The 18,835-nt window shown below is 33.8% G+C and overlaps 1 protein-coding gene across 2 annotated transcripts in view; it reads right to left on the bottom strand.

Moving 5' to 3' along the window:
• Positions 1-18,835, bottom strand: part of HECTD2 (HECT domain E3 ubiquitin protein ligase 2) — a 78,804-nt gene that overhangs the window by 14,284 nt on the left and 45,685 nt on the right. The window contains exons 6-14 of one of the 2 annotated variants that reach the window (XM_058543524.1): positions 15,890-15,954; positions 12,811-12,856; positions 10,529-10,638; positions 8,941-9,089; positions 8,241-8,364; positions 5,684-5,780; positions 2,471-2,578; positions 1,476-1,608; positions 190-278 (exon numbers count right to left, since the gene is read on the bottom strand). In XM_058543524.1, coding sequence (XP_058399507.1) covers positions 190-278; positions 1,476-1,608; positions 2,471-2,578; positions 5,684-5,780; positions 8,241-8,364; positions 8,941-9,089; positions 10,529-10,638; positions 12,811-12,856; positions 15,890-15,954 — 921 coding nt within the window. Of the gene's footprint in view, positions 1-189; positions 279-1,475; positions 1,609-2,470; positions 2,579-5,683; positions 5,781-8,240; positions 8,365-8,940; positions 9,090-10,528; positions 10,639-12,810; positions 12,857-15,889; positions 15,955-18,835 lie in introns of those variants that run through there. The other variant, XM_058543525.1, reaches the window with a different exon arrangement.

Below are 18,835 nucleotides of genomic sequence, written 5' to 3'. Positions count from 1 at the left end.
TTAATTAAATCTGCTGACATTATATAGCTGTGATATTACAAATAATAAAGTTACTGAAAAGTCTATTAGTAAATGACAAGAATGTTTAATCTGAATAAAATGATTAATGAGAAGTTTTCCAAAATTCAGATAAATTTTTTAAAAATCTCTAGTCTACTAGCACCTCCTAGTGGAAAGTTTAAAGGATACAATTCCAACCAATCGGAACTCAGAATAGTTATCACATTTAAAGCTGCTAAACCAATGGCAGTAGGAATCCTTATGATATGTAAACATGCCTGAAAAAAAGAAACATGATTTCATTAATATGATTGATCTAAAAAATCGGAGTGGTAAAAATGTACATGATATCTCATCATTAGAAGCAAACTGGTTCAGCAATAGTTCTGTTACAAATCATCTTTCAGGTAAAAATATATCAAATATATGTACAGAGAGTGTGCAAGAGCATTTTATTGTTCATTGGTATTCTGAACCAAGGGTGGAAACACGAGGTAAAAAGACAGAAACTAGGGGCCGGCCCAGTGGCGCAAGCGGTTAAGTGCGCGCGCTCCGCTGCGGCGGCCCGGGGTTCGCTGGTTCCGATCCCGGGCTCGCACCAACGCACTGCTTGGCAAGCCATGCTGTGGCGGCGTCCCATGTAAAGTGGAGGAAGATGGGCACAGATGTTAGCCCAGGGCCGTCTTCCTCAGCAAAAAAAGAGGAGGATTGGCAGATGTTAGCACAGGGCTGATCTCCTCACAAAAAAAAAAAAAAAAAAAAAAAGACAGAAACTAAATTAATCAGTTGATTTTCTTTTATAAAAACTGGTTTTATAACTTCTAAGTTATGATCAAAATTTAATTCAAAGATTATCTGGAGATTTCAATTTATCCTTGTCATCTCTATTTCCCATTGCCAGAAAGATCATATATATACGTACATACAAAATAAAGAAAAATAAAGAGTAAGAAAAATACTTAAAACTCTCCTTTGAAGAAAACCATTTAATGGATACTAAGGATTATACACGTGTTTTCTCTAAATAAAACCAAATTTAAACTTGAAAGGTTTATTTTTGTCTTAAAAATTAGTGAATTCTTATTTATTAAAATGTCTCATTATTTAATGAAAGAGTCTTTGACTACTCATGTAGACCAAACTATAGCTTTGTTTTTTAATTTCTAATGTTCTTTATTTTAAAGACAAATTAAATTTTCATGCATTTGGCTTATTCAGGAAAGATGTGGATGCTTCCTTGCAAATGTATACTTTCAATCTTTATACATTTTGTATAGGATTCCCAGTAAGATATTGAACATTTTAATCATCAATTTGGTCAATTTTTCAAATGTAAATAACAGTCCTTAAAAAAATTATTTAACATTTATGATTGACAAAAAAATCTGTAAAATCATAGGGTAGATTAAAAATAAGATTGACTACTTGAATCTAACCATTAGGAAAAAGACTGTTCATAAAAATTAAATACTCACCATAATCTGGATGAAAAATTTGGCGAATTAGAAGAAGGAACCATTCTTTAGTCAAGCCACCCATATCTAAACCAGCTTCCCCTACAAATGTAACTTTCAACTTCTTTTTCAAGTCTGCTCTTTTCCGGGTTAACTATTTGAAGAAATTATACAGTAGAGGAGAACAAAGGGCAGTAAAAAGGAAATTAACTTTTTAAATTCTGGGTATTGTGTTAGGCAGTCTTTATCTTATTTACAATGTCAAAAAACTCCATCCATCCATCCATCCATCCATCCATCCAATAAATCTGCAAAATACTGTGTGAACTAGGTATTGTTATGTTTGTTGTATAGATCAAGAAACAGAGGTCAGGTACCTTGCCCAAGGTTACTGCCTCCCGTTATCATATTACCTCCAAGAGTTTAATTTAGCAGATTACTATATAAAATAATTTGTTTCCTTTTCTTTAACTTGCCTTCAACATTAAACTTTAAAAAATTACATAACTAAATCAGTCACTATTTTATAACAGCCACATGAAGATCTGGCTGAAGAACTGTACGTGCATGAAGCGCTATAACACATGTACATATAATCAAAGTATGTCTGACCCTCAATAGACCCAATATACCCTGTGGATCAGACCTCAAATTTCGTAGATGAGTAATGTGAGGCCTAGAGAAGTTAAAATGACTTGTTACTCACCCAGCCAGTAACAAAGGTGAGTCTAGAATCTAGGTTACATATTTAGAAACATGAATTACTCATTTAAGTGTTCTATATAAAATCCTTTTCTGGGGAATTAACAACAAATCATTAATAAACATACAAAAAATGAACAAAGGGCTTAATTGTGAATACAAAACTGATTTTAACTACAGTACCAAAATATAAGGAAGCACACTCACTGGCATACAGAAATAAAAGACAGCTTACTAAGATTTTAGTAATAAACGATACTGTACAATTTATTCAAAGCTTTAATTAATACCATTTTGGAATAAATGATCTATACCTCATCAAGAGAATCGCTAACCAGATGTGTCCGCCTTACTTTCATATTTAGAAATAACATATTCATATCAGGTCTCTGTCTTCGAGATACTTTATCCACCAGACTTTGCTAATTAAAAAAGAAAGCAGACATTTTCACTTTTACTTAAACTATAATTTCATTTAAAACACTTCACTAAAAATCACTTACATTCTTCTCTATGCTATCTTTCATATAAACAATTTCATAAACTCAATTATACAAATTTTGATTTATGAAAATGCCTTATTATTGTTTCGTTTTGGAACAACGGTAACCGAAGGGGATCCAAAATGGAGGACCCAAAATAATTCACCTCCTATAGTAAAGAGTGCTTGCATTACAGTTTCCATATGTCTCATCTCTTAAATAGCAAGGTTTTCTGTTTAACAGATACAAAGTGGGAACATGTGAAACAAGGTATATACTTCTGATAATAAACTTGGCTTAAATTTTTTTAGATATTGAATTTATTCTAAAAGCACAGTCTATTTTTAGAAAGTAATTTGTCAACATTTATCAAAAACATTAACAACGTTCATATCCTTGTCTCAATTCCACTTCTGGGAATTCTAAACACAGAACATTTTTTTATACAGTGAGATGTTCATTACAGCGTTGTAAAAGCAAAACTTCAGAAATATCCATTACAGCTATCAAAAAATGATGGTTATAAAAACTACGTAAATAACATGGAAAATGTTTAAGGAAGGTACAACTGAGAAAAGGAGGGAACAAAATTGTGTATACAATACTGTTTCAACTCTATTGCCTTTTAAAGATAATATAGATAAAAAATATTAAAAGAAAATTTACTAAAATGTTAACAATGGTTATCTTTGGGTGATGGAAATATGGGTGATTTAAAAATCTATTTTTCATGTTTTCTCAAAATATAAGCAATGACTGTGTAAAAAACAACACATTTAAAAATACAAGGAATATACAAATATCATTTACCATATAAAGTCTACATGCTTGCATATTTAATTTATCTACATCTTTTTCAGACTTCCTCATCCTCTTTGGTAGCAAAGAAAATGAATTATTGTGCAGATTAAAGATGAACATTTCAGACATTTTAAATACACGTAGCAATTTGCTTTAGTGGATAAAATTTTAATACCTCAAATCTACATAATAAGGCTACTTTCATGATTTTGTAGATTACTATAATAAAACATTCTAATTCAGAGCCCTTCTTCATCTCTCCAATTTCCAATTCAAAAGGCTTTTAATTGTTTTTTTCTTCTCTGGGTCCTCCTTTTTGTGTTCAAACAGGTCTACATTCCTGGGAGTAAAAAGTATCCTGTGTCATGGACCTGTTTTCCTACCCTTTCCTATTTTCCGTTCCCAGTCTAGCTCCTGGGAAGCCATTACACTGGAATTATCCAACACACAAATCTATGCTAGGATGCTAATGGAAGACAAGGCTTAGTGGCTACTCGTCCCATAAGGAATTCATATTTAATGGAAAGTACTTCAAATGAAAGAAATAACCCAACAACGATAGAATTTCAGACACAGTCTGATGAGGAAGTTATTTTTAGGGTGGGGAATCTCTTTTACAACTTGAGATTATACCATGTAAGCTCTTGCTTACATTAACTACCTGTAAGGCTCTCCTTGTGTCAAAATAGTCACCAGTCATTAATTCCAAGTGGTATGGCAGTTTACAAGTTAAAATGTTGGGAAACACCCATAAGAACTGACAATACCACTTGACTCTTCAATCTCTACTCATTCGTGTCCATGCTCTTTGGAAGACTTAGCCCGTGACACAGTCTACAGCTGCCACTCTGCTTCTTTTAATTGGAAGAAAATTTCCACAAAAGAAGATATCTGATATCTTAAGTGTGAATGACATAGCAGAAAACTGCTTAGAGGCAATTAGATAAACTTCTAGCTCTTCAGGTTTTCTTACAAATAAATAAAAACATAAGCCAAGGTAAAAAAAAAAAGAAGTACTAAAACGGCACATGAAATTGCATAAATGCAACTAATAGAAAATTTAAAATGACTAGCTATATAGACTAATCTTTGAGCCAATATCTACCCAAGATTAAGTAATAATTCTGCTGCTAAATATACCTATTTAAATTTACTTTTCAGGGGGGAAATATGGCTAGAGAACTCCCTTGGTATACACAGGCAATCAAATTTCTTCTAATATCCCCATACTCAGTGTAAGCTGACTCTGGGATGTCACCAGTCACTCAAATCTTTTGTCCTGCTCTGTGACAGAAAAAAACATTCACCTTTTGAGAACCGAATTACTGAAGAACAAACAATTCTTATTTTTTATGTATTTTGAAGTATTATAATTTATGCTTTAGGATTCTTTTTATATTCTTGGACAAGACATGGAAATCATTACTTTTTACTCTATGGGTCTCTCTTTATTTTAAGTAGACTACAGCCAGCCTTCCCTCTGATTTTTAAAGTTGTGAGTCATCATGTCACGAAAGTAGATACTCAAAATATATGAGCATTTAAATGTATAGTCTAGAGCTCTAATAAAAAAAGCTCACTTAGTTTGATACCTATTGAAGTACATAATGTTATTGTGCTGTGCTGAAACATAAGTGGGAGGGAGTGGTAAAGACAGGCCCAGAGATAGACTGCGTCCTGCTCCACAATTTTCCTAAAGCCAGCCTGACTTCTACCCCAGTTTCTATGGGCCTCGTGCATTTTGGTTTCCTAAGAATCAATAAAATATCTTTCACCTTCTTTGGACATATTTTTCAGTTTTCCAAGATTATGCTTTTTTTACATCATCTAATTTTTTGGTTGTTTCTATTTGATCTTCTAAAATCTAGAAAACGTTTCAGTGGTTTGAGTGGTTTGCTCCTAAGGACACTCCTTGCCCTGACTGTAGTTGTCACCAGTGCTCTGCTAGTTACCCTGGAGCTGGAATATGGTACCTACAGAATGACGTCCAACCAGTTCCCAGTACTCTGGATCTGTGAGAGAGGCATTTAATCTTCCCACCATATTTATAATATAATGAGAAGTTGATGAGGGTATCTTTTTCCCATATTGTGAACAGGTTTAAGCACTTCTTGGGGAAGTATAATATGAATTTTAACATTTCCTGATTATGCTAGAACAATTCACAAGACATTTGAGTCATTTATTAAGTTATTTACTATATTGATTATAGTCAGCATAAATATGTTTTCATAGCTGGCTTACCCTTGCGATGCTTATCATCTGTTGTTCTGAGTCTCTCTGAATAATGATTTTTTTTGCAGCTATAGAAATAACGAATGGGTACTGACAGAAGGAAAACCTGCTCAACAAGTGAAAACAGAAAAAGCAAAATGGTGTATTTTTAGCAAAATTATACTAAGGGAATCTAAGGTACCTCTTCTAACAATATAAAACATCACTTTTGTATTGTGTTTCACCATTTACAAAATAATTTTATGTGCATCATTTCTTGTAATCCCCATAGCCCTGTGAAGTATGTATTATTACTAGATGTGCAGTGCCTTTATTCTCGAGAGGAAGTTACATCTAATGTTCTGAAACATGTGCTAATCGCTTATATCGTTTATACAAATAATTTGTTTCACCCGTGTATCATTACCTGTGGAAAATATAGCCTAAACCAAAACCAGGAGGAAGAAGTGTTGATGAAGGAGGATTAGGACAGAAAATTCACGTGCAGAAACTAATATAAGAATCCATTACTATAAGAATATTTCTGATGTGTGAGCTTCAGAAATGAGTAAATCTACCAATATCTACAGTGGTAAAAAGCAAAGTAATAAATTTAACAGCAATAAAATAAAAGTCAGGGATGTTGTTAACAACACCAACAAAAGTATGTTGTTGTCAGTACTGTATTTAATGGTACAGTAAGATAAAATGGTATGTATTTGTAAAGACAAAACATTACGATCAAAAGTTACAAAAGTAACTTCTTTCCTGGGTCAGAGTCATTTTATGTTAGATAAAAAAGCCACAAACTACATAGAGAGAAATGCATTTAGAGAGCATTAGTACGGCAGCAACGCCACTTCAGGAGTTAGACTCCCATGAGAAGTGGTTGCAATGAATCCATCAGTTATAGTTGGAATCCCTCTGAGTAAAGACAAGCAGCTCATCCGTGACCAGTGGGTGCAATGAAGGCATCATGAGGAAAAAGGAGATAGCGCTAGTGGAACTGGAAATGAAACGGCTTTCTCCTGGAACAAAATTGTTCATAAACAGTAAGAGCTGTTCAGTACTAATATCTAATAATTTTGAATCACTAAGCACTAATTAAAAATTCTGAAATGAAAAGAAGTGCAACGCACTTAGTAGGATAAGTGCAATGAACTTAGTAGGATACATATTGGTTTTATTATGTACTTTAAAACAGTGCATCTCCACTTTTCACTAGTCATGGCATAGAGAAAAATGACACTAACTGTATGACACATTGAGAAAACAGATGAGGCTGCTCATGGCCAGAGGTGACTTGCCCTAGGGCTCCAGGTCCCCCTCTAAGTCCAGGCTGGCTTCCCAAGGGCTAAAGGGATCACAGGATCAAAACTCCTCTGTAACTCATTCTTGGTACCAATACACAGTGGTTAGGGGAGCTCTGCATTAAAAGATGTCACTGAAATATGCACAATAACTCTTGGAGTTGTTTTGTCTATAACATTACCATCACATTAAAGTGGGAGAAAAAAGTGTCTTTGTAAAATAAACTTTGCCAAGAAAATATGCATCAGACTGACCGAGGTCCCCAGAAATGAAATTCTTATTTGGTTCTGAGTGTACAGATATGGACTGAGATACGTCCAGAAGGTGATTCTACGTTCTAGTCCAATTCTAGTAGAAGAGGTTCCTGGAAGATTTGAACCAATTTACAAACTAATCTGGGGTTTTGAGGTTACTTATATCCACACCATGTCTCTTAGTCAGTCTCCTTTAGAATAAATGCACTTTCCAGGATATCTCATGGTCTGGGAATAAACCACGTTTGGGATAGTCTTGTTGGTTTAATCCAAACTATAAGTATGGATACAAGGTGCAGTGTAGTAAAGAATTTGGTCAGGTGTTTTGAAAATATATTATACTATTGTAATACATAATTTGTGGTGAAGCCCTTTCTCTGTAACATCCATTCTTTTTATACTATATGTAAAGGACAACTACCTTTTCCACAGAATAAGCAATAAAAGGAGTGAATGTACGTGTGTATGTGCACACGTGTGTGATCATCGTGTTAAATCAGGCACTGGAAAACTACGGCCCATGGGACAAATATGGCCTCTGTTTGTAAATAAAGTTTTTTGGGACACAGACACACCTGTTCATTTACAGTATTGTAATACTGTATTGTCTAAGGCTGTTTTTGTGCTATAATGGCAGACCAGAGGTTGTACAGCCAAAAACCCAAAAATATTTACCATCTAGTATTTTACAGAAAAAGTTTGGTGACCCCTGTGTTGGATGATAGCATACAGAATAAGAAAATATAAGAGACTGCATATTAAGACAGAACCTTTCCCTTCTTAATAAGATGTTATTAATCAAACCAAAACCAAATTAACATGTATATACGTTGAAAATGTAACAGAAAAAGAAAATGCTTTAAGAAATATAATGCTATTTCAAGGCTGGACATCTAAACTATATATAAGTTTATATGTAAAGGTATGTGTATATTTAAATTTATTTATCAAACTTAAAATCCAGTCACTATTTTCAATAGTATTTTATTTAGGTGAGTAATCAAATGAGCTTCTGATCTTACCTGTGAGAGTTTCCAAAGCTCTGCCAGGTGTGGTATTCTTCCATGAGGTCAATGTGATCCAATGTAGAATTATAGAAATCAGTATAAGGAATAAGGGGAGGGTGAACCAAATTGTTTGCAGTATCTGTAAAGATAAATTCTAACATAATGATCTTTTCTAACATACACATGATTCGTTCCAATAATAAGAACATTTTAATGTCCACTAGATAGCCTTTATCTAGAAATTCCTATTTAAGCAAGTGCAACTCCAAATGAAAAAGATATTTTTAAAATTGTAGTCAAAATGCAGCCAACAATTTCTTGCTTTTTAAAAAAACCTTGTGGTGGGGACTCTAACAGTCTAGTAAAGGGAGGACACAGCTGGCCATCTACTCCTACTCCTTCCCCATCAGTGTGTCCTCACCTAGCGGCCCTCAGGAATTAATGGAAGTTCCTGTTTTCTCAGAAATCACTACTTAGCAGGTCATATGCAGTTGATAGCCATAACAGAACACTGCCCAATAAAATGCATGAAGCTTTTTCAAGCTGATAAATTAGTTGTGAAATCCATTATCAAGCAGAAAATAAATTACAACTTTTCACCTCCAATGAATGGTTTAAAATGTGAGAATGCCTCTACACTACTTTGAGATCCTTATGGAAATGTCCCTAATATTTAACAGCAGAAAAGTAAAGATGATAGAATAATAAAACCTACTAAGTAAAGCCAACACTTTAGATGCTGATGGGATCCACCAGGAACACTTTGTTATAGGTGGAAATTCTTCAGGCTTTGCAGGAAACAGGCGTAAAGAAATAAATTGCAGCAATCTCTCTACCAATTGTTTGAACCTCTTCTGGGATAATCTGGTAAAGATTTTGAAATAATTCCAATCAAAATTCACATTTTCTATTTTGGCAATATACCTGTTAGATATCAAAATGTGTCCTATATGCAGAGAATTTTAGAATATTCCCCCAAATTCTATTTCTTAAATTGCCAAAAATTTGAAAAGATGAAAAATCTTACCTTGAATATTGTTTCTTAATTACATAAGAAATAATCAACAAAATTACTATAAAGTTAGTATTAAACATTTCATTTTTCAGGCTTTCAATATTCAGTCAATCCTCATTATTCACAGATTCCACATCTGCAAATTCACCTACTTGCTAAAATTTAATTGTAACCCTCAAATTAATACCGTGGCACTTTCATGGTCATTCTCGGGAGTGCAAAGAGTGGCAAAAAATTTGAGTTGCCCAACGTGCACATTCCCAGCTAAGGCTGAACAAGGCAACGCTCTGCCTTCTTGTTTTAGGTCTCATACTATAAACAAGTGTCCTTTATGCAGGCTATTTAGTGTCATGTTTTCCACATTTTTGTGCTGTTAGTGATTTTGCTGTTTTAAAGTGGCCCCTAAATGTAGTGCTAAGGTTCTGTCTAGTGTTCCTAAGTATAAGAAGGATGTAATGTTACTTACGGAAAGTATACTTGTGTTAGATAAAATTTGTTCTGACAGTGCTGTTGACCGTGAGTTCAAGTTAATGAAACAACTAAATAAGATGTCTTTAAATAGAAATACAGATAAAACAAGGTTATGTATTGACTGGTTGATGAAAATCTTGTGACCAAATGCTCACAGGAACCTAACCCTCTATTTCCCATAGGAGCAATGGTTCAGCATTCACTAATTCAGTGCTCGCAGTAACTGCATAGAACATAATTATTGTGAATAATGAGAACAGACTGTATTTAAAATTAATTTTGGGAGTATTTTTGCCTCTTTAACTTTTATCAATCATGGAGAAAAGTGATTGTTAATGTGAGTACAGTTCTGTGAAAAAAAATATTATGCTTTTATAAATTGATATTGATGGCTAACCTATACTTTACAATCATGTTTTTAGGTAAGGAAAAGGCACCATGTAAACAATGGTAAGATTTATTAATATACAGATAGGAAATAAAAAGACACAAATTAAAATAGTAATGTCTGAGCAAATCTATTTACCATCTTTGAAACATATGAAAAATCAATGACAGGAATGTGCTTTATAAAATGCAAAAGTGGTGAATAGAAATCTAAACAACAGCTTGCACGAGCAAAATGGTTACTTATATTAAAAATAGATTTTTTAATTATCCTCTATGTAGTACTAAACTATGTTTATAAGTGGCTTCTGAAGCACTGTAAGTATCATTTCTACAGACCTGAAAACATTTAACATATTTTATCATAAAATTACTAACAAACTTAAAACTGTAAGATTATAAAAGTTTTTAATATCAAAGAATGATTTACTTTTTAAACCAGTGAACTAGGAAATGATGGTCAGCTTCCACTAAGGTAGCTATCTGTCGTAGCAAGTGAGCATAGATGACATACGTAGATGTGTTATTGAATTGAGGATTCTGAAAAAGATATTAAAGATAATTGTATTAAAATTTTGTTAACATGTAAAAGGAAAGACACTAAGCTTAATGAGCTAAGTGGAAAATTCAGAAAACTAAATTTGAGATTACGCCATACTAGGTGAAATCCTTTAACACAATAATCTGTTTAATTATTTAATTAACAAAGACGGATTTCTGCATGGTACAGTGGACAGAGCCACTGTGGTCTAGTGGTTAAGATCTGGCGCTTTCACCACCACAGCCGGGGTTCGCGTCCCAGTCAGGGAACCACACCCACTGTCTGTTGGTTGCCATACCGTGGTGGCTGCATGTTGCTGTGTTGTTGAAAGCTATGCCACGGGTATTTCAAATACTAGTAGGGTCACCCATGGTGGACAGGTTTCAGCCAAGCTTCTAGACTAAGACCGACAAGGAAGAAGGACCTGAAAAAATTGGCTATGAAACCCCATGAACAGCAGTGGAGTATTGTTTGATACAGCGCCAGAGGATGAGAGGATGGCACAACAAGATGGGGCAGGATTCCACTCTGCTGCACACAGGGTCGCTACAAGTTGGAATCGACTTGATGGCCCTAACGAGATAACAAAAACAGTGGAAAGAGCATGGGCTTTGGAATTGAGACAGATCTGGGCCTTAGGGCTAATTTTACCACTTACTACCTATATGCCCTTAGGCATGTTCCTTAAACTTTGATTCTCAATTTCCTCACCAGTCAAATGGGAAAGGTAATATCTATCTTAGAGGTTGCTTTGAGTATTAAAAAACAAAATATTTGTAAAGCACCTAGCTCACTGCCTGGTATAAATGGTGGCAATCACTATCATCCAATTAAACAAAAAATCTCATTCTTCTTTGATTAAAAGAAAAAAAGCTAGAAAAAGGAAATAAAAGCTGGCTGTGAAACTTTTGCCATTATGAAGTGAGTTATCTGGATATCTCACAAAGAACAAGGGAAAACCATACAACAGCTCTGATAACTTTTAAATGTTGAAGGGACACAGAAAGAGTGCTTGCAAACCAAGCAAAACCTCCAGTTATATTTCCAAAATCTAAAACTCCATTACAATGCACATTTCAGAACTTCATGGAAAAAAATGAATATTACTGAAAAATAAACTGAAATTGTGAAAAATAAGAGAGCATCATGAATTTTTTCAAAACTTACTTATTGGCAGGACATGTCAAAATTAAGGACTGACTCCAGCTGATAATTCATTTAAGGACAGCCCATGAGAAAACACGAGATCGTGAACAGAGCTCATTGCTGACTAATACACTCACTTTTAAAAATTTGAGCTTCATGTTGTCATTTTCCAGCTTTTACTCTCTCCATGTATATTTCCTCTTTTTTTCTAGCTTTGCCTTTCTCTTCTCACCTCTTTATTTTCCCTCCTTACATCTCCCAAATATCTCTTGTCTATTCTTCCCTTTTTTTCCACTTTTTCTTTTTTCCTCTCTCCCTCTTCTTCTATCCCTACCCTGAATATTTCCTTTTATTGGACATAATATTGAACTAAACACTATCTTATTTAATAAAATTTTTCTTACCTTTAAATGAGATGACAATCTACATGAATACCTTTTATAAATTATAAAGAATAATAAAAATGTAGTATACTAGCTATGGGAATAACATACTTCTTTCTCAAAAAAAATAATAAAAACTAAAAATTGCTTTTCATTTGTCTAGGTTTTACTTTTTTTGTATCTATGAATCTGTATCTCTCAAGAGGAAAACATTCATCTTTGCTTCAGCAAATATAAACAACAACTTTAATTCTTCCATTAGAATCTAACTTAAGCATTTATTGAAAATACATAGAGAAGTTAGAAACATACTAGTTGGGAAATAAAAGAAAGTTCTGGAGCCCATTAAAACTAGTTACAAGAAAGGAGGTTGATGGGAGGAGGAAGAAGTGCTTCCATTCTGTTTGTTCACAGCAGGAAGGCAAGAACTAAATTAAAATTTTGATCCCAGAGATAATTTAGCTTCCCATTACTTATTTGTTGTAGCTTTAATTCTCTGGTTACAAGTAACTATAATTTAAAAAGTATTAATAATGTTGCTCAAAACAATATTTAGTATTTGATATCATTTCACTTACACATGCATAGATTAAGATATGAATTAGACAACTTCAGCCTTCAACTAAATTCTTGCTTTCTTACCTGTAGAAGTATAAAATATGCTCTAAGATCATCTTTTGTTCGTGGACTGAAAAACAAACAAGCATAACTGATTAGAGATGAATGTTTAATCTTATAGTATCTAATAAAAAAAGCTCAATAAATGTTCTTGTGAGAACTGAGTTGATAAAAACCAAAAATTAGACTTACTATGTATTATTAGTGAGACAGTAACATATCCATAATATACTGTGAATAGAATTCCTTTGTGCCTACTCTAGGCTGGTTCTTAAGATAACTAAAAATTGAGTTAAAACTAGGCTATAACATTTTATAAGGTAAGTATCATGACTAACTCTGGAAACAGTTAAGAGTCTGACAAACAATAATTTTAGAATACTTATGTTTTTGCTTTAATAAAGGACAGCTGATTATCTCACTTAAAAATATTTATGCATTAAAGAAAGAAAATACGTTTGTGTTTTTAGTCTAGTCCTGAAGTGACAGATGTAGAAATGTCTGCAAATCAAATCACACTTTAAACACATCTAGTATGTTCCTAATTAAAAGAATCATATTTTGAATACCTCTGAAAAGTAACTAATTTTTAATTTTCTCCACATTAATCTAGATTTTCACATTATCAAATATGACCAAGAGTTTTTGTTATTCCCAAAGCTGATTAGTGTTTCTTGCCTTCTCAAGATTTATTGAATACACCCGCACAAATATCAAGAAGTAACTTCTTGAATTGAAAATGGTTCACCTATATGATAACCAGATGCAATTCAAGATCCTTGACTGGATCCTGGATTGAAAAACAAAACCCAGATATTAAATAACAATTTTGAGAAATTTAAAGGTAGACTACATTTTACAGAACATTAAATTTGTTTGGTGTGACACAGTGTTATGGTCACGCGGGAAATGTTATTAGGAAACATATGCTGAAGTCATTAGGGGTGAAGTGTCATGTCTTCCATGTACTAAAAAAAAAATTACCATACACACTCAGAGGAAAAGAAAGCAAAAGCAAATGTAGCAAAAAGCTAACAATTGGTGAATCTAGATGAAGGGTGTATGAGTTTTCATTGCCTTCTTTAACTTTTCTGTAGGTTAAAATTTTTCAAAATTAAATGTTGAGGAAAAAATAGTTCACCTCCAAGTATCTCCTTGAATTTCCTTTAAGAAAATAAACTGACCAAATAATTATTTACTTTTCTGTTATAGTTAAAAAATAAATCTGAAAACATAAATCATTGCCCAAAATGTACTAGATGACCTTTATAAAATGTAAAGCCACATAATCTGAAATATAAATATATATAACATAGTATTAAAATGGAAATAAATATGTATACACACATACATATAAAATTTTTATATTAATCAGTAATAATACTTATTTGTGGAAGAACTATCTCAACTGAATAATGATTTATTTAGGTTTAAATCAAACCTAAACTATTTCTGTCTATAATATTCTACATAATTGTCAGACTATTTTCTCAATGGGACTACTGTTTTATTTCAGAAATTATATTTGAAAATATTTTAAAACGCTCAAGCCAATTCAGAAATATTAAAATTCCTGATGATAGGAGAGTCCTATTTTTTTCCATTTTATAGTTGTACCATGACAATTTCCAATTTCCTGTCCTATGCACTAGCATTTCAGTACAGTCTACAGTTATGGGTACACAAATTGTGGTTAAGATCACAGCTTTTTTTGACAGACTGCCTGAGTTCTAATTCTGACTAAGGCACGTACTGTGTTAACTTGGGCAGTACTTAACTTCTCTGTAAATTAGTTTCCTCAACTGTGAAATGAAAATAATCATATTACCCATTTCATAGGATTGTAGTGAAGATTCAATAAGAAATACATGTAAAATTGTTAGAAAGGTGACTAGCCCATAATAAACAGTCCATAAACTTTAGATCTTGTTGTTGTCATAATAAACGCAAAATAAAATAAGATTTTTGAGTAAAGACTACATGCTCTTTTGATCCGTAAGTCACATCAAATAATTATTTTCATCTGTCTCAGGCGCATTTTTGAGGAGCAGACATTAGAAAGCTTTGCGAGTTGGCTTATCAGAGAGGACCGAGATCCCAGTAGTTTCAGACCACTCGACTTTCTCATTCCTTTTACATTCTAAATTTTTCTCTCCATTTTCAACGAAGCACTATGTGTTCAACCAGAAACATACAATTCAAGGAAAATGCAAATTTATTACTAGAGTGATAAATGAGGAAAAATATCAAGCTAAAAATCATATGAAACTATACAGTATGATTTCAATTGCTTTAAAAGATGACTAGAAAAAACTGCAAAAAGTAATTTTTTACTTTTTTTATACTATTCTGCCTTTTCTAAATTTTCTAGAATAACTATGAATTTCTTTGCAAATCAGGAAAATGTTATTAAAATATATAGGGTACATTTAACATTATATTTAAGAATTCTAGTTTGATATTATTTTCAAACTGGGCTTAATATAAACATTTGAATTAGAATTTAACAGTATAACTTTGGCTTTAATAGAAGCTATTATTTAAATTATAATGCTACTTAAATAACATCAATTTAAATAATATGTACTTTTAAAAGTTTATTTTTGTGTGTCCTGTATATTCACTGTTCAAAATACTATCAATTACATTGCCCATCATTCCTTATATAATGCTTCAATATTTATTGCCAAGAAAAAAATATTTCAGCAGCTAAACTTATGTTTCCTTACATTAGAAACGAGAAAAATTTTGCCTTGGCTACCAAGAAGCCAAAGGCTAAATTTAATACCCATATTATTTCATTCTAGGTTACTGATGTAACTACCCATCTCATTTTTCTAAAGCACATATATCTGTACATAACAAATTTTATATACAATTTTAAAGGATTCACAGATCCTCTGAAGCTCACCTACAGACCCTCCTGAGAAGTCACAAATCTCAAGTTAAAAAGCTTTGTTATAAATGGTTTATAATTTCTGTCTTAAATATGTTTTTATTATAACTATTTTCTGAGAGTAAAATACATACATATATATTAAAGACGTATGAGATGTGTAAATCAACCATCTATACTGATTAGCTAAATATTAGTTACAATTACCCCTTCCATTCTTGTAACAGGCTGTTAATGATTCCCTTTAATACTGTTTTCTGAATGTCTTGAGGCTGTAGGCAAAAGAAAATCATAAGATAATTAGGATTAGCTACTTTGGTGACTTTTATATGTTAATTATATTTACAGATCTCATTCAAGAGTTAAAATCAGACTTGATTACCAAGGACTGCCACTCATGGTAGTATCAATTTCATATCTGAGAGCCCTAAGGCACATTAATGACATAAGATTAAATGAGAACGGCCCCTGGAACGTGCAGTGTACAACCTGCAAAAACATATACGGTGGCCTTTGATGACCAACATTAGTTTTATATACCTGAGAAACTATTTCACTTTCCCTGGACTGACAGGATAAAATCATGAATACAAGTCCAAGAGTAGCATGTTTAACAATATAAAATAACTGCATACATTTTGAACATATTTAGTCCTACCAATACCAACTTACAATTAGCAGTTAAACCCACAATTTATTAAGTGCAACCAAATTACGTTCAATAAAAAAATAAGAAAGATTTTTTTTCATTATAGGATTTGGAAAAGGCACCAAATAACATTCCTTTATAGTTTAATAATTCAAATACTAAAAAAATCTTATTTACTACCAAGCATGTCTAATAAGAATGCATGAAAATAAAATACATCTAGAAGGTACTTTAGCTTATAATAAAACTTTATTAACTAGAAGCTTCAAATAATCATTAAAATTTCTCTGTCACGTTGTTATAAGAGGCAAATGCCAAGAAAACAAGCATATATCACGGATTTATTTTAAAACCACAACCATCACTTTTAAGACTTGTCTGTCAGCACTCATTCAGCCTAGCATCTTATTTTATATATATATTTAATATATCATTCCTTTCTCCCCCTCTACTTACAGTGACTCTTCACACCCAGAAGGCAAACACCATCCCTGCTCAATTAACCACTTATTTAGTGTCTGCCCCTGAACAGTGGAAGGCTGCAAAGGAAAAATCAAACAAAAGTGCTGACTGGACACATTTTTTTTAAGTTTATGACACAAATCTCAAAAGGACACTCAACACCACTGACACTCCCTCAACATTTCCCAAGTTCATTTACCTCCCTACTCTCCAAGACAACTATTTCAAATCTACTCCTCATTCCTCAAATCTCCAACACCTCCTTCTGATCCATCACTTTCAGCTATGACTCTGCTACACACTTCAGAGAGAAAACAGCACCCAGGTGAGAACGGATTCATCGTTCCACCAGCAATTCTACCAATTTACCTGCATTAGCACTTGACCAAGGCCAGTTCTTTCACTTGGGGCCTATATCCCATCCCTCTCACTTTGCCAAGGACCTGGTTATTCAGCTTTCTCTTATCTCCTCTCTATTAGATCATTGCCATCAGTAGAACACGACATACTAAATCATCTGCATGAATTTGCCTCTGCCTTTCCATTCTTCTTGACCCTGCTCTATGCTCTAGGAGGTTGACTAACAAGGACTACATCAACCAGACTCCTTTGCCTTTTGTCTGGTTGGATTCAGCCAATAAAGAACATTTATGGGGCCGGCCCCGTGGCTTAGCGGTTAAGTGCGAGCGCTCCGCTGCTGGCGGCCCGGGTTCGGATGCTGGGCGCGCACCAACGCACTGCTTCTCCGGCCATGCTGAGGCCGCGTCCCACATACAGCAACTAGAAGGATGTGCAGCTATGACATACAACTATCTACTGGGGCTTTGGGGGAAAAATAAATAAATAAATAAAATTTAAGAACATTTACGGAAGAGGGAAGAGAGGGAAATTAGGGTATTTATTCCCTCAGCTCCCTCCCTGCAATGTCACCATGGGCTGGCTGTGTCCTTCAATAGAAAGTCACATCTCCTGTAAGGCAGCCCTCTCCCCCATAGCCCATCTCCAGATTTACCCCAGGTATTGTACTGCTCTTTACGGTTTGCCTTACTCTGGTAACAACTTTGTAAATAGTCCTCTTCAAGTTACCAACCTGAGTGTGTCGCTGGTTTCCCACCAGGACCCTGACTAATATATTGCCCATATTAAAAACCCTTCATTTGGACCCATGTACTCTTTCAGCTAACCCCTCATTTCTCTGCTTTCCTTCACAGCAAAACTCCTCAAGAGCTGTCTGAACTCACTATCTCTACTTCCTCTCCTCTCATTGTCTCCTCAACCCATTCCACACAGGCTTTGTTCCCACAATTCCCCTGAAATGGCTCTTACTAAAGTCATCAATTATCAAAGACAATGGTCAATTCTCTGTGAAAATCTTACTAAATCTCTCAGCAGCATCTGACAAGGTTAATTACTTCCTCCTTCTTGAAACACTTTGTTCTCTCCTTTGCTGATGCCTCAGCCTTATTCATTTAATTAAATGGCAATACTATCTACTCACTTTCCTTTTTACCTCAAGTCCCACATCCAATCTATTCCTAACTCCTTTCTCCTGCCCCACTACAGACCATCCTCCACAAAGCATCCGGAGAGATCTTTCTTAACTATAAATCATGTCACATCATCCCCTCATTCCCTGCTTAAAATCCTTCAATGACTTTCCATTACAATTACAATAAAATTCCAACTCACATGGCCATATACAGTCTGTCTGATTCCTGACTACCTCTCCAACCTAATCCTCTCCTTTTTTTTTTTCTTTTCCCCTAGTCCTCTCCTTTCTTCCAAATTCATCAAGCTTTAGTTACAAGAGCCTTATTTCTGAACTTGCCAATTGTGTTCTCTTCTCAGGGCCTTCGTATTAGCTTCAACTTCTGTTACTGTGCTGCTCTCACAGATCTTCACATGGCTTCAGTCTTTTTCATCATTAAGATCTCAAATGTCACCTTACACAGGCCTTCTGTGAGGGTCTTAGCTAAAGCAACCCCTAGTCATTCCTTACCACAATACCTTGTCTTCTCATAGCACTTATCAGTACTGAAATT

The sequence above is a fragment of the Diceros bicornis genome, chromosome 6 (assembly GCF_020826845.1).
Source record: "Diceros bicornis minor isolate mBicDic1 chromosome 6, mDicBic1.mat.cur, whole genome shotgun sequence".
Classification (NCBI taxonomy): domain Eukaryota; kingdom Metazoa; phylum Chordata; class Mammalia; order Perissodactyla; family Rhinocerotidae; genus Diceros; species Diceros bicornis.
Note: the sequence above shows the minus strand (reverse complement) of the source record. Positions and strands in the feature narration are given on the sequence as shown.